Genomic DNA, 11,602 nt, shown 5'->3' with positions numbered 1-11,602 from the left:
AATTATTATGCACAATATGCCATTTATTTCAATTAGCTGTGTCATGTTGGTAAATAAATTTATTGAACTAATGTTCTTTATTCATTGGTGAAAAGAAATGAAACACTAAGATTACATTTCACAACAAATATATTGCCATATACATATGGTTATAATATCACAATTCAAGGTTTAGTCACGTTACATCTTTTAAATGCAATTGAAATTTGCAATGTCTTAGAATTGTAAATTTAAGTACTCGTGTCGTAGATCGATGTTATGGATACTTTACATCCTCCAAAAATATACTACAGAAGTAATAATACAAGGGATCGTGAGCTTGTCAATCAGGAGAGTTCGTCTTGTTCAATAGACGACAAAATCGAATTATTATTTCTTCTATGCTCTTGAATGCGAAAACATTCTATTACACAGGCGTTTCAGGGAATTTAAAACGGATTTCGTGTCACACGGCAGAGTCCGGCTCGTCCCATGGCCAAGGCGGGCCGGACTCGAGCGCGTCCTGTCGCCACAAGTAGCGCGCGTCGGAGGCGCCGCGCGACAATAGTCGCATGTTGTATGGCTCCACCATGTTGGAGACGGAGCCACTGCTATCGACGCGCTCTACACGCGCACAAGCACCACCGCGCTCCTCGTCGCTCTTGCCCTCCGGCAGCACGTCGAAGTCGGCGGTGCGCGGCGACTCTAGCTCGGTGAGATCCGAACGCGGCGAGACGTCCGAGTTAGCGCTCACATCTTGTAGGCTACGATCCCCGATTTCCACGCCCAGTGCTTGCGGCGGCGGAGATTGCGATGCGAATGACGAGCCTGAACCGCGGGACAGGTTGGTGGCGGGCGAGCTCGGTACCGACGCCACCAACGGCACCGACTCGTCGTCGCTGCCTTCCTCGCGCGCAGGGCTTCGGTCTCGCGATCCGCTACTGCCCCGTATGATTTTATCCTTGAGTCGCGACAGACGCTCCGCCGAGCTCACTTTCCGAAGGAGTTCGGCAGTTTTCCTCAAGTTTTTCCGTTTGAGATCAACAATCGGCGAGTCCGTCTTCGTGGAGTCCTCGACGGACATGGAGCGGACATAGAGGTGGGAGTCGGGAGTGTCCTCGGAGGCAACCAGCAGAGACGACGGTCGCGAACGCGATGTGGGCAGTTCGTTCCGCGGCGCGGTGGACAGCGCGGGCTGTGGTGCGCGGTAGTGCGCAGTTTGGGCGGGGTGCGGGCGTACACTGAAAGTGATCTGACCCTCGTCGTCAGAGTCCTCTTCGTTCTCAACGTTGAAGGTAACGGCGGGTGGGTGACGCGCGCGGAAGGCGCTGCCGCTTTTGAGGATGGAGAAATCCTTGCGCGGTGCGCGTGGCGAGGCGGCGGGCGATGTGGCCGCACTGCCTGCCAATGATGCGCCGCCGCCCGGTCGCAGTTGCAGCTGCAGCTCACTTGCCTCATCTGCAACAGAGAAGTTATGAACAACACTTGCGCGCGTTACCGTAACGCAACTAGCTGGGGAGAAGCGGAGCGGGTGGGAGTGTGATCGGAAAATCACCTGCTTTTTCGCGTCGATGGGGCTTCCGTCTGAGGATGTTCCGCAAATCCACCACCTAAGAGAACTGAAATCATGCATTTCTCGAACGGTACTGAAATGAAACAACCACGCGAACTTTTCTATGTTTATTTTACATTTTTTGTGTGACCAATTCCAAATTATTATTCTTGCACTTTATCAGTACATGATGTCACATGATTAATTCTACTAACATTCGCTATAAATTATTCTATAAACATGTATCACAAAGAGCGTATTTATAACATATAACAAGTTAACTTACGAAGCCTTTGACAGCCAAGAAAGATATGTTGTAACGGACATCGATTACATCGGCATGCTACCTCTATGGAAACATCAAATATGATTATCTAATCTAAGAGAATATTACAATAAACATCAATAAACAACTATAACAATGTCTCATTATAAGGTCCCAGGGAATGATGTAATGTGGAATGATATTGATTAAATGGAATGAAATGATATCACATTTTTTCATGTGCCGTTTTAACGGGAATGTACAGGCACAAACAAATAATTTATCGAATAACACATCCAAAACGTGTGTATACATAAATTTATAAGGAAATGTGCACAACCTATTGATGCCTTAAACTACACATTGACGAACAATATTACATGCTTTCTAATTCAATTTAACATTTCAAAAAGTTTGATATATTCTAGGTTTTTAATAGAAGAGATCTCTTTATTTAAAAAAAAAAAATTGACGACATTAAATTCATGTAAAACATAAAACAAGTAAAATGTTTCTAAAAAATATTTGTAATAACAACACTGATCAAAGTGAGGCGAAATGCGCGCATTCTACTCGAAAATCGAAATGAAGATTTGCGATTTAAGGGACAAAAATGGCTAAAGGCACGCGGCATTGGCGTCAGTTTGAACAGACGGGTGAATATTGCCAGCTGGTTATGCACATTCACAGCATATTTTGCTTACAACGTAACTGTCTGGGAATGAACTGTCACTATTGTATGATATTTTGTGTTCTTTAATTAATGTTCGTCTTATTACGTTTAGGTTTGCACACATGTCACATACATGGCCCGTCTACAAAGTCGTACCTAACCGCGAATATAATTGCGCAAGCCAAGTGCGCATTTGTATTCTAGCGAGTATTTTTCTAGTAGTGTTTCTAGAATCTATTCTTACAAATGAATATCTATGAATGTGCATAAACCAGTCGTCAGTTTTTGTACCATGCGTACTTATACGCGGTATTAGTAATTCGTTGTTTTGATCGTAGTAGAAAAGACAGTTTTCAAATACTTAAAAACTAAGGGTTTTTAAGTATTTGAAAACTGTTGTTGAAAACAGCAGATTAACGGCACCATGTGCAGGCATTAGAATCCCGCTTTATTAAATGACTAATAAATACATTATTCTCTCTATGTACTTTTTTGATGATTTCCTAAATACTTATTAACATAATGTCGCTTATTTGGTGCTACATTGATGTAATTGTAATTTTGGCAAATTTGGATAAAGGATGTTAATATGTAATTAATTAAGTCTTAATTCAATTATGCCAAAATTGCAATTAAGTCAATGTTGCACTAAATGAGCGATGTGGTAGCAACTAGTGTTTGTAGACTACGACTATGTAAGTACGTTATTTGGTCAGTACTTATACTGAACATACTGTATTAAAGTAACATAGGAACTAAATCTGAATCATGGCCCAATCATTATATGAGGCTCTTACTACATAAATTGAAGCAACAAAATCACAATGATCCTCTTAACTATCACAGACAATATTGTGAGTCGTGCAATGTATTCAAAGTAGCACAGAGAAAATTAATATAAAATATTTTATAGTCATTGTGCAAAGGCCGCTATTTCATTCTAATTAGAATGAACTTTCACAAATTTCATTTAGTGTATTTCATATTTGCATACCACGGGTTAGATGAAGACGTCATCTGACAAATTAATAACCACGTGGTCGCTTCGTTCACTTGGTTCGGTGGGATAGTCCAGGTCATCTTCTGAGGTCGTGGTGGAGGGGGGAAGAGCCGGGGAGGGAGCTGAGACGAGAGAGGGGGACTCTCGGATGGTGCGCAAGGGCTCACCTGGGTGGGAGGGGGGCTCCGACTGTAATACATCCTCCATCGCTTCTTCGTTTAGCGTTTGCAGTGCGCCGCATATCATTTGCTCCTCGAGGGTCACCTGCATACAAAATATTTTGTCAATATTTCGTGAAATAAGTAATATTTTTATTAGTTTATAAGCGTTAATAAATTATGTCTAGAGTGCAGAAATGATATTAAAAAAAGGTGAACTGTACAATTCTTCGTTTTTGATACTTATTTAGAATAGCAGTATGATATCTAATGTACTAATGCCTACAACTAAATAAGCCCTTGGCATTGTTATGCATTTTTATGAATGAGATTGATATATAATTATTATTTTAGGTATCCTACGACATTCTCCGAAATGATGAGCTTATATTTTTATAATGGTGCAGTGACAAACAAATTTACATTTGTTTTTTTACCATGCTACTATAAGTCACCTGATATTCCGCGTAAAGCTGCGAAATAAACAATTTATTATTTACATTTAGTGTGTGTCCATATTTATTGTTATAAGTAAATCGCTGAAACCTTAGCTCCCCTGATGGTGTGCGGGACGCAAGACTTATATGATCGTCTAAGTCGTATAAGTTACACGTGACTTGAGTGACTGCGGTAGCGTTTTTCAAAGTGATAGCGTTTGTTTTTGTTAAAGATTACAGTGCCTTGTGCAGCGTGCAAATTTGTAGCGCCATATAGTGCCCAGGTAGCCACTACCAGTGTGGTACTACTTACCAACTTAGTGGTTTTACTTCTAAATATGGGAAAATTATTTTGACAGTTGTTTAAACAAAACGACAATCAAATATTAACCATTGTATTTGGCAAGTTTATATTTTTCATCTTCACTTGATCATTGGGAAAATTATTTTGACAGTTGTTTAAACAAAACGACAATCAAATATTAACCATTGTATTTGGCAAGTTTATATTTTTCATCTTCACTTGATCATAACTAGTATAATGTGCAACAAAACTAGGCTTTATTTACATGACATGGTCTGACAGCAGTATTTTTTTAAATTCTATGGTCCCGCCCCGGGGCCACCGCCGCCGCCGCCTAGGGCTAAATTTGACCCCAAAAAGCAGATTGATTTAATTTATTAAAACGGTATTGTCTGTAAATACCTTGATAGGGATTATTATACCACAAATCTCCACTGCGTGGTAAGTACTACGTTAGTGGGGATTTGTGGAACATACCCAAAAAAACCTTCAATATTAAAAGTTTATAAATACTGTCGGCTTTAATTTATTTCTTATTTTTATAAGATCATCGATTCGTTGTACATATTTATAAATACCATGATATAATACATAAATATAAAATATTTATACGTAAAGTGAAAGCAAAACGTTTCAATGCTTAAAAAATATTGTTATTTATAGGAGATATTTTCTGAGATACTAAAAAGGTTGTAGACAAAATATGCATAAACTACAACGTTTATAACTCTAATTTTCCTTTTTTTTCCAACTTCCTTGCAAGCGTGATGAAAAACATTGTACGCCACACAAAAACCTGTGCCTCTTTTCGTAATTGTCTATGTGATACAGCATACTATATTATGCTATAATTAATTGTTACCACAAGTAACACAAAGAAACCCTTTTGTGTTACGATGTTTCGGATATTTGAAAATTATCCTGTGGACTGTGGATACTGTGGACGCCCTGACATATTGCTACGTAACTTTCAGCCTGCACAAGGACTAAATTAATGGTGCTGTAGTTTTTATTTTACCGTTCAGTAGGGCAAAGTGGTTTTAAAAACAAAAATAAAAAAATAATTGATTTCCTTACCTGTTTTTCAACATTTGAAGGCCGGCTTCTCTGTTGTTCCAATAACACAGGCCTCTGTTTTACAACTGAAGACGCGTCTATGCTATCAATTTCAATAGGTTTCTCTGGTATCACTGCAATAAAGAATACAGTTTTGGTTGATAAAAATATGAAATTGTTTTATAAGACTTTTGCATATTTAATGAAGTTGTTCACATATCGTACTGTTAATACAATAGTGTATTAAATCAAAAAGTGTATTTTTTCAGAATTGATGAAAAACGAATGCTCCTCGTGAAAGATCATTAAAATTTATGTATAGGGTAAAATTTATTACTGACATCTAAGCAATTTCCTACTGGCCCAATTTTTTAAAAATAAAAGGGAAGAAGTAATTTCATATTTTTGAGCTAGGGCTGTGTTTTGGCCAGAAGAAGCTTACAATAAATTTTGTCTCATTTTGAGTTAAGTAGATATCTTTTAATTGATATTTACAATATTCTTTCGACGGCTTTATTGACGTGTAGAGAATCAAATTTTGGTTTAAGCAATGATTTAATTCTGTGTGTAATGATTCACATATTTTGAGTTACAACACTATTGTAATATGAGTGCGATATAGTACAACACGATTAACTGTCGTTCACGACTCTTTTAACGTTACGACGGCAGACAGTCGTGATATGAAAACCGGCTAAAAGCGACAGTCGTCCAACGATAGATAAAACGTTACGACATAATGGGAACGCGCCCTTATAACGAATTTGAATTTTAACCGATTTCAAAAAAGGAGGAGGTTCACAATTCGACTGCAATTGTTTTGTGCTTATGTTACGCGATTACTCCGACAATTGGGAACCGATTTCGATGATTCTTTTTATGTTGGAAAGAGGATACCTCAGTAGTGGTTCCATTCAATTTAAAGAAAATATTCCACCACTAACAGTGGCAAATTAGGGGATGAATCCGGTTTATTAGATTTCACCCGCTTTCTGTTAAGATTTCAATAAAACTTGGCAAATATATATATATTTTTTAATTATTTAAATTATATTTTTTACATGAAAGCCTTACTATAATTGAATGATTTATATAAGTACTCCTATTTTGACAATTTACATGTTATCTAATTTTTTTATGAAATAAATCTTTATTATTGACCTGACCATCCGAACTATGGTACTCACCATTAACAGCTGGTGCACTTGTCGGCATATTAGCTTCCAGTTCCCGTAAGTTATTTATCAGAAGCTGGAAAAGCTCCCAGTCACCAAATGGCAGGTCCAATATCTAAAACAAGTCCGTGATACTAAAATTTCGTAATGAAATAATACCAAATTTTCGTTAAAAATGGTCCAAATTAGTGTTAAATAGTGAATCCCAAAATAAATGACTTACTTATTGGAATCTATAAGAAGATTTATCAATAAAAAAAAACTGTTTGTACTCGGCGATGGAATTCGAGATACAAAATGTAACCAAGGGTGTTTACTAGTAAATTTTTTATTCTAACGAGAATGTTTCAGGGATACGCAACCTCAGACTGCCCTGTTTGTTTATATGGTTTTTGATGTCTTATAGATAATGTAAAAGAGCGTTTTATTATTAGTATTATTACTAATAGATGGGTATACAAACAAAAACAATTTTTAATCTTCTCAATAATAAAGAAATCAACATTGAATATGGGCACCACAAGGTCAGAATAAAAAGACCCGGACAAGTCTGATATGATAAATGATAATCTGGCACTATTTATAGACCCGGACAAGTGTGATATATCAAATGATAACCAGGCACTATTTATAGGGATTGATCGGTCGGAATTGGAAGAGAAGACCACACAGATAATATACTTTTCCATAATAATTATTAATCGTGTTAACAAAACACGTGTTAAAATTGTTAAAAACTTTGATACTGACAGTTATTTGTAAATATTTTTCATCTCGAATTCCATCGCCGAGTATAATATATTAGAATTAATGTAGCCTGTTCTCTATGGGCGATTTCGAATTTAGTTTTACCGTTAAAATTTTGTCAGCATTTAAAATTTTAATAAATCAAATGAGGATTCAGTTACTAGAAAAGTTTATTAGGGTTCCATGGTGTACTCTGCCGTCATTAGTTGAAAGGACGCTGGAGACAAAAACTTAAAATCGAGAAAATAATGTAAAAAACGAAATTGAACACATATCTACTTTTCTCTTACGTTAACTTCATACTTTATTCACCCGGGATAAAATAATAATAGACAGATCGGCCTTTTTTTTTATCTGGGCAGTATAAATAATTTTTTTAAATGTTTCATGCGCCCTTCCAACTAAGGGCAGCAGTACTGTTATTGTATTGTCAGTGGAAAAACTGATATATGTATTCTTCTAATTCTTACCGGCTTAAGATCAGACAGTTGGCAGATGGAGAGTGCAAGGCCGCTGACCTTGTGCTGCTGTAGCGCATCACACGCCGCCGTAGCGCCCGAGCCCAGTGCCGCTCGGACCACGCTACACACGCGCTCTATGCTCATAGTAGACAGACGCAGGTTGGCTACGTCGCCCTGTGCACAAAATTTTGATTGAAAGAGCAATTTACATTGGCCACGGAACGGAATTTTCGTTACCATAGCACAATGAACTTTATGTCAATTGTGTAACCTACGAACTACGTATGAGCCAAAACGCCGGTCGCGCGTCTTCGGCATTGTAAATTGAGTGTAAAGATAGCTTAAAATGGCGATGATCAAATTCTAATGTCACATTGTCTTTTAAATTAAAAAAAAAGGTGAACGACTTGTCTCTTTTAACCTTGCAATGAGTGCAAGAACGCAGGTTTGGTAAGTTAACCTGTTACCATTTACGGGGTGTGTGAGAAAAATTCCACAAAAACATCCTTATATCACAATTGACTTTTATCTGGATTTAACCGAAGAACAGCTCAAGAAGCTCGAACGTCTACAAAACTTTTGCATCCGTTTCATTTATGGTCTGAGGAAATTTCATCGTGTTTCTATTTACTGCAAGGAGCTGAAGTGGTTACTCATTAGACTTCGCCGGAATGCTCATATTCTTAATCTTCTTTATGGCATCTTATTCATTCCTCACACACCACCCCATCAGTCCAACCCCGGACTTCTGCGCTCATTCAACTCACCAGCTTAAGATGCCCTTGCATACTTCCCAGTACTACGACAAGTCCTTTACTGTTCAGGCTATTCGTTTGTGGAACACTTTACCTTTGTCTATTCAACAAGCAAAATCATTGAATATTTTCAAAAATATGGTAAAAGAACACTACCTAACTTTAGTGTGACTTGAATTGCTTAGGTATTTTTATGGTTTAAAATTATGTTTTAGAAATTTTATTTTTATAGGTGTAGGTATATATAGTAGTTTATGATATTCATATATATGTATTGGGTTCATTATTTATAAATATATGTATATTTATATTTATTTATCGTTTTTCTATCTATTGATTAGTAATTCTTCATACACCGCCGTCTTTTTCTTGTGAGTTATAGAATTACTTCCATCCAAAAGTTGTCTGGCAGAAATTGCTTAAAGCGATAAGACCGCCCATTATATTACTGCTTATTTTTAATTTAACTGTATTTGATTTGTTTTCTTTTTTGGTGTACAATGAAGAATTTTTGTATTGTATTGTAAATTAAAAAAAACAAAAACATTAATTACCTCACTTACCAGGCTGGGGAAAGCAGTTTTTAATGTCTGATAAGGGTTAAGGAGCGGCGGCGGCAACGGCGGCGGCGGCGGTGCTTGTGGTGCCTGATGCATATTTGAATACGACGAGGGCAGAGCTTGAGAAAAGAAGTTCGAGCCTGTGTTGGCCCAGCCAACCCACATCGGTTGGGGGGCCACTGGACCAGTAGGAACGACATGGTGGGGTGGCGATATGCGCTGAAATAAATGTTGTCGTCAGGCCACTGTTTATCGCAATCGCACACGGAATCGGCAATTAATTCAATATTATGTAAACAAAATAAATGAATAATTAATTTTCGTAATTAGTTTCGTTTTTTTTTTGTTTCCGGTACAGCTTTCCAACTTTTCAGTTCAATCAAAAACGACTCAGAATTTAACTCACATTTTTTCTTTGGAATAATTTTGAATGCGGGTGGCGCTGTTGAGTAGTATTGAAAATCATATTTCCCGCTGCTCCTCCAGCTCCGAGGTCTTCTTCCACTCCTGACTGCATTTGTTCCTCTGTACACAGTAAATACAGTTCAGAATATGCATTAAAAGTCAATATAGGTGTAAAATAAATTCGAAAGTCTGTGGTCACTACAAATAAAGAATTCTGCCTTTTCTGTTACCATCTTAATATTCCTGACATTCTAGTTGTTGAAAAACAAAATATTATGCCAATTGAATATTATGTGCGCTAGTACACTTGAGGACATCAATTGAGATTTTTTTAAATTATATTCTGTAAAACTGTGACCGGCAAATAGTCTAACGGCACACGAGATGCGATACTAAGATAGTATTCTTAATATTGCAAAGGCTTTAACATCTTGTGAATCACTGCTGTTCACAAGATCTTAAGCCTTCTAAAGACTGCGATGGTTCTCCTACCCTCAATTCAGAGCACAATAACGCTGCTTTGCGATAGAAATAGGTAAAGCGATAGTACCTATTCAGATTCTACACATAGATCCCTACCACAAGAGAATAACAGACGGAGAATCTAGACAAAAGTAAATTTGTAAAAATAACAAAAGACAATCCAATTCAAATATCCTTTTATTAATCTTGTTGTCTTGTCATCTTTATTTCATAGGTAAGTAAATTACACTTGAAATCGTCATAGTGATTTAATTCTACCCCTCATTCGTAAGATAGATTCCCCTCAGAACAATGAGCAAGAAAGTCTAGGGGTTGCTCTTTGTAAAAACATTTATCATTAAAATATTTATTTCAAACATCTTAGATTGAGGAAACTTGCAGGAGCTAAACAAATACGAGGAAACTGTATCAATTCATAACCATACTAAAGGTTTTTGTTTCACTAAAGTTGTAAACCTCGTATATGGTAAATTTTGAATATCAACCGGAATCGATTGTCGAAAAAATTGTCGAAATTGTCTCTCATAGAATTTTGACAATTTGTGACTTTGTGAAGACGACTGTCACGATCACTGTCGCTGCAGTTTATTTTTATTCCTTGTATGAACGTTATGATTGGTACTATTTTTCATAAAAGAAAATATTATTCTTCTAGTTTTCTCTGTCTACGTTCTTAACATAAACTACATTTTCATAATGTTCTGCGACGCTACTGTAAAAATGCAAATATAACATCATTGTTAGAATGTTAATCTCTTTAAACTTATCTCACAAAGACAGATAAGACCCCAGAGAGGTTGGGGCACAGATTATTAATTGTCCTAACCGCGTGTTTCTACGGAACAAAGATTCTTTTAATATCGGCGGTATCACCCTAAAGCAAAATGCCGTATGTCATGCATGGGGAACGCATAAACAACTATGCCTATTAATCCTTTAAATCGTAAAGACGTGTTTCAACAACATAATAGCTAGCCTATGTATAGTCCCAGTGTTGGGCGCAGGCCTCCTCTCACAATAGCGTAGTTCCTACGCGGGTCCAGTGCGGATTGGGAACTTCACATACATCATTAAACGGTTTTGCAGATGTATGCGATTTCCTCACGATGTATTCCCCCATCGAAAAGCTCATGGTAAATTTCAAATTAAATAACAAATACTATTACTGTCTGTCGTTATTTTCAAGCCACGAGCTTCAACATAATAAAGAAATTCTGTCGGTTGTTTCAATTTCTGCTCTGGTGAATGTTGGGACTTACCTTTAATAACCTTCTTGATATAAGGGTCCAAATTAATAGTGAACGGTAGGAAGATCTTAAGGTCAGCAGCTGTAAGCGTAGAGCGGTGAAAACTGAGGAATACTTCCAACTTGCGTTCGTCACGGTCAAGTTCCATTAAAGAACCAGCTTCTCGAAGATTTGTCATTAAAGGTTTCACTCTAAATGAAAAAAAAAAAGGCATTACACTTATTGTACACATTAAACAAATGAGATCAAGCTACTAAGTTTAACTTAGTTCTGCAAGTTACAGAATTTTTAAAATTGATTCTCTCAATTTTCGACTCACGAAATTGATGTCTAAAGACAATCCCA

General features: G+C 37.1%; 1 protein-coding gene across 12 annotated transcripts in view; it reads right to left on the bottom strand.

The window, feature by feature from the left end:
* Positions 1-23: 23 nt before the first annotated feature.
* The window catches only part of LOC113237527 (kinase D-interacting substrate of 220 kDa B), a 62,837-nt gene continuing 51,258 nt past the window's right edge, over positions 24-11,602 (bottom strand). For 3 of the 12 annotated variants that reach the window (XM_026474052.1, XM_026474053.1, XM_026474048.1), the window contains 9 exons: positions 11,270-11,448; positions 9,529-9,647; positions 9,117-9,341; positions 7,817-7,981; positions 6,612-6,714; positions 5,446-5,558; positions 4,083-4,100; positions 3,637-3,733; positions 25-1,437 (listed from right to left, as the gene is read on the bottom strand). In XM_026474052.1, the coding sequence (XP_026329837.1) occupies positions 446-1,437; positions 3,637-3,733; positions 4,083-4,100; positions 5,446-5,558; positions 6,612-6,714; positions 7,817-7,981; positions 9,117-9,341; positions 9,529-9,647; positions 11,270-11,448 (2,011 nt within the window). In that variant the 3' untranslated portion in view covers positions 25-445. Of the gene's footprint in view, positions 1,438-3,636; positions 3,734-4,082; positions 4,101-5,445; positions 5,559-6,611; positions 6,715-7,816; positions 7,982-9,116; positions 9,342-9,528; positions 9,648-11,269; positions 11,449-11,602 lie in introns of all 12 variants that reach the window. The other 9 variants (XM_026474057.1, XM_026474054.1, XM_026474055.1 and 6 more) reach the window with 6 other exon arrangements.

The sequence above is a fragment of the Hyposmocoma kahamanoa genome, unplaced genomic scaffold (genome assembly GCF_003589595.1).
Source record: "Hyposmocoma kahamanoa isolate Upper Pololo Valley unplaced genomic scaffold, ASM358959v1 93, whole genome shotgun sequence".
NCBI classification, from domain to species: Eukaryota; Metazoa; Arthropoda; class Insecta; order Lepidoptera; family Cosmopterigidae; genus Hyposmocoma; species Hyposmocoma kahamanoa.
This window is presented reverse-complemented; position numbering and strand designations above follow the sequence as displayed.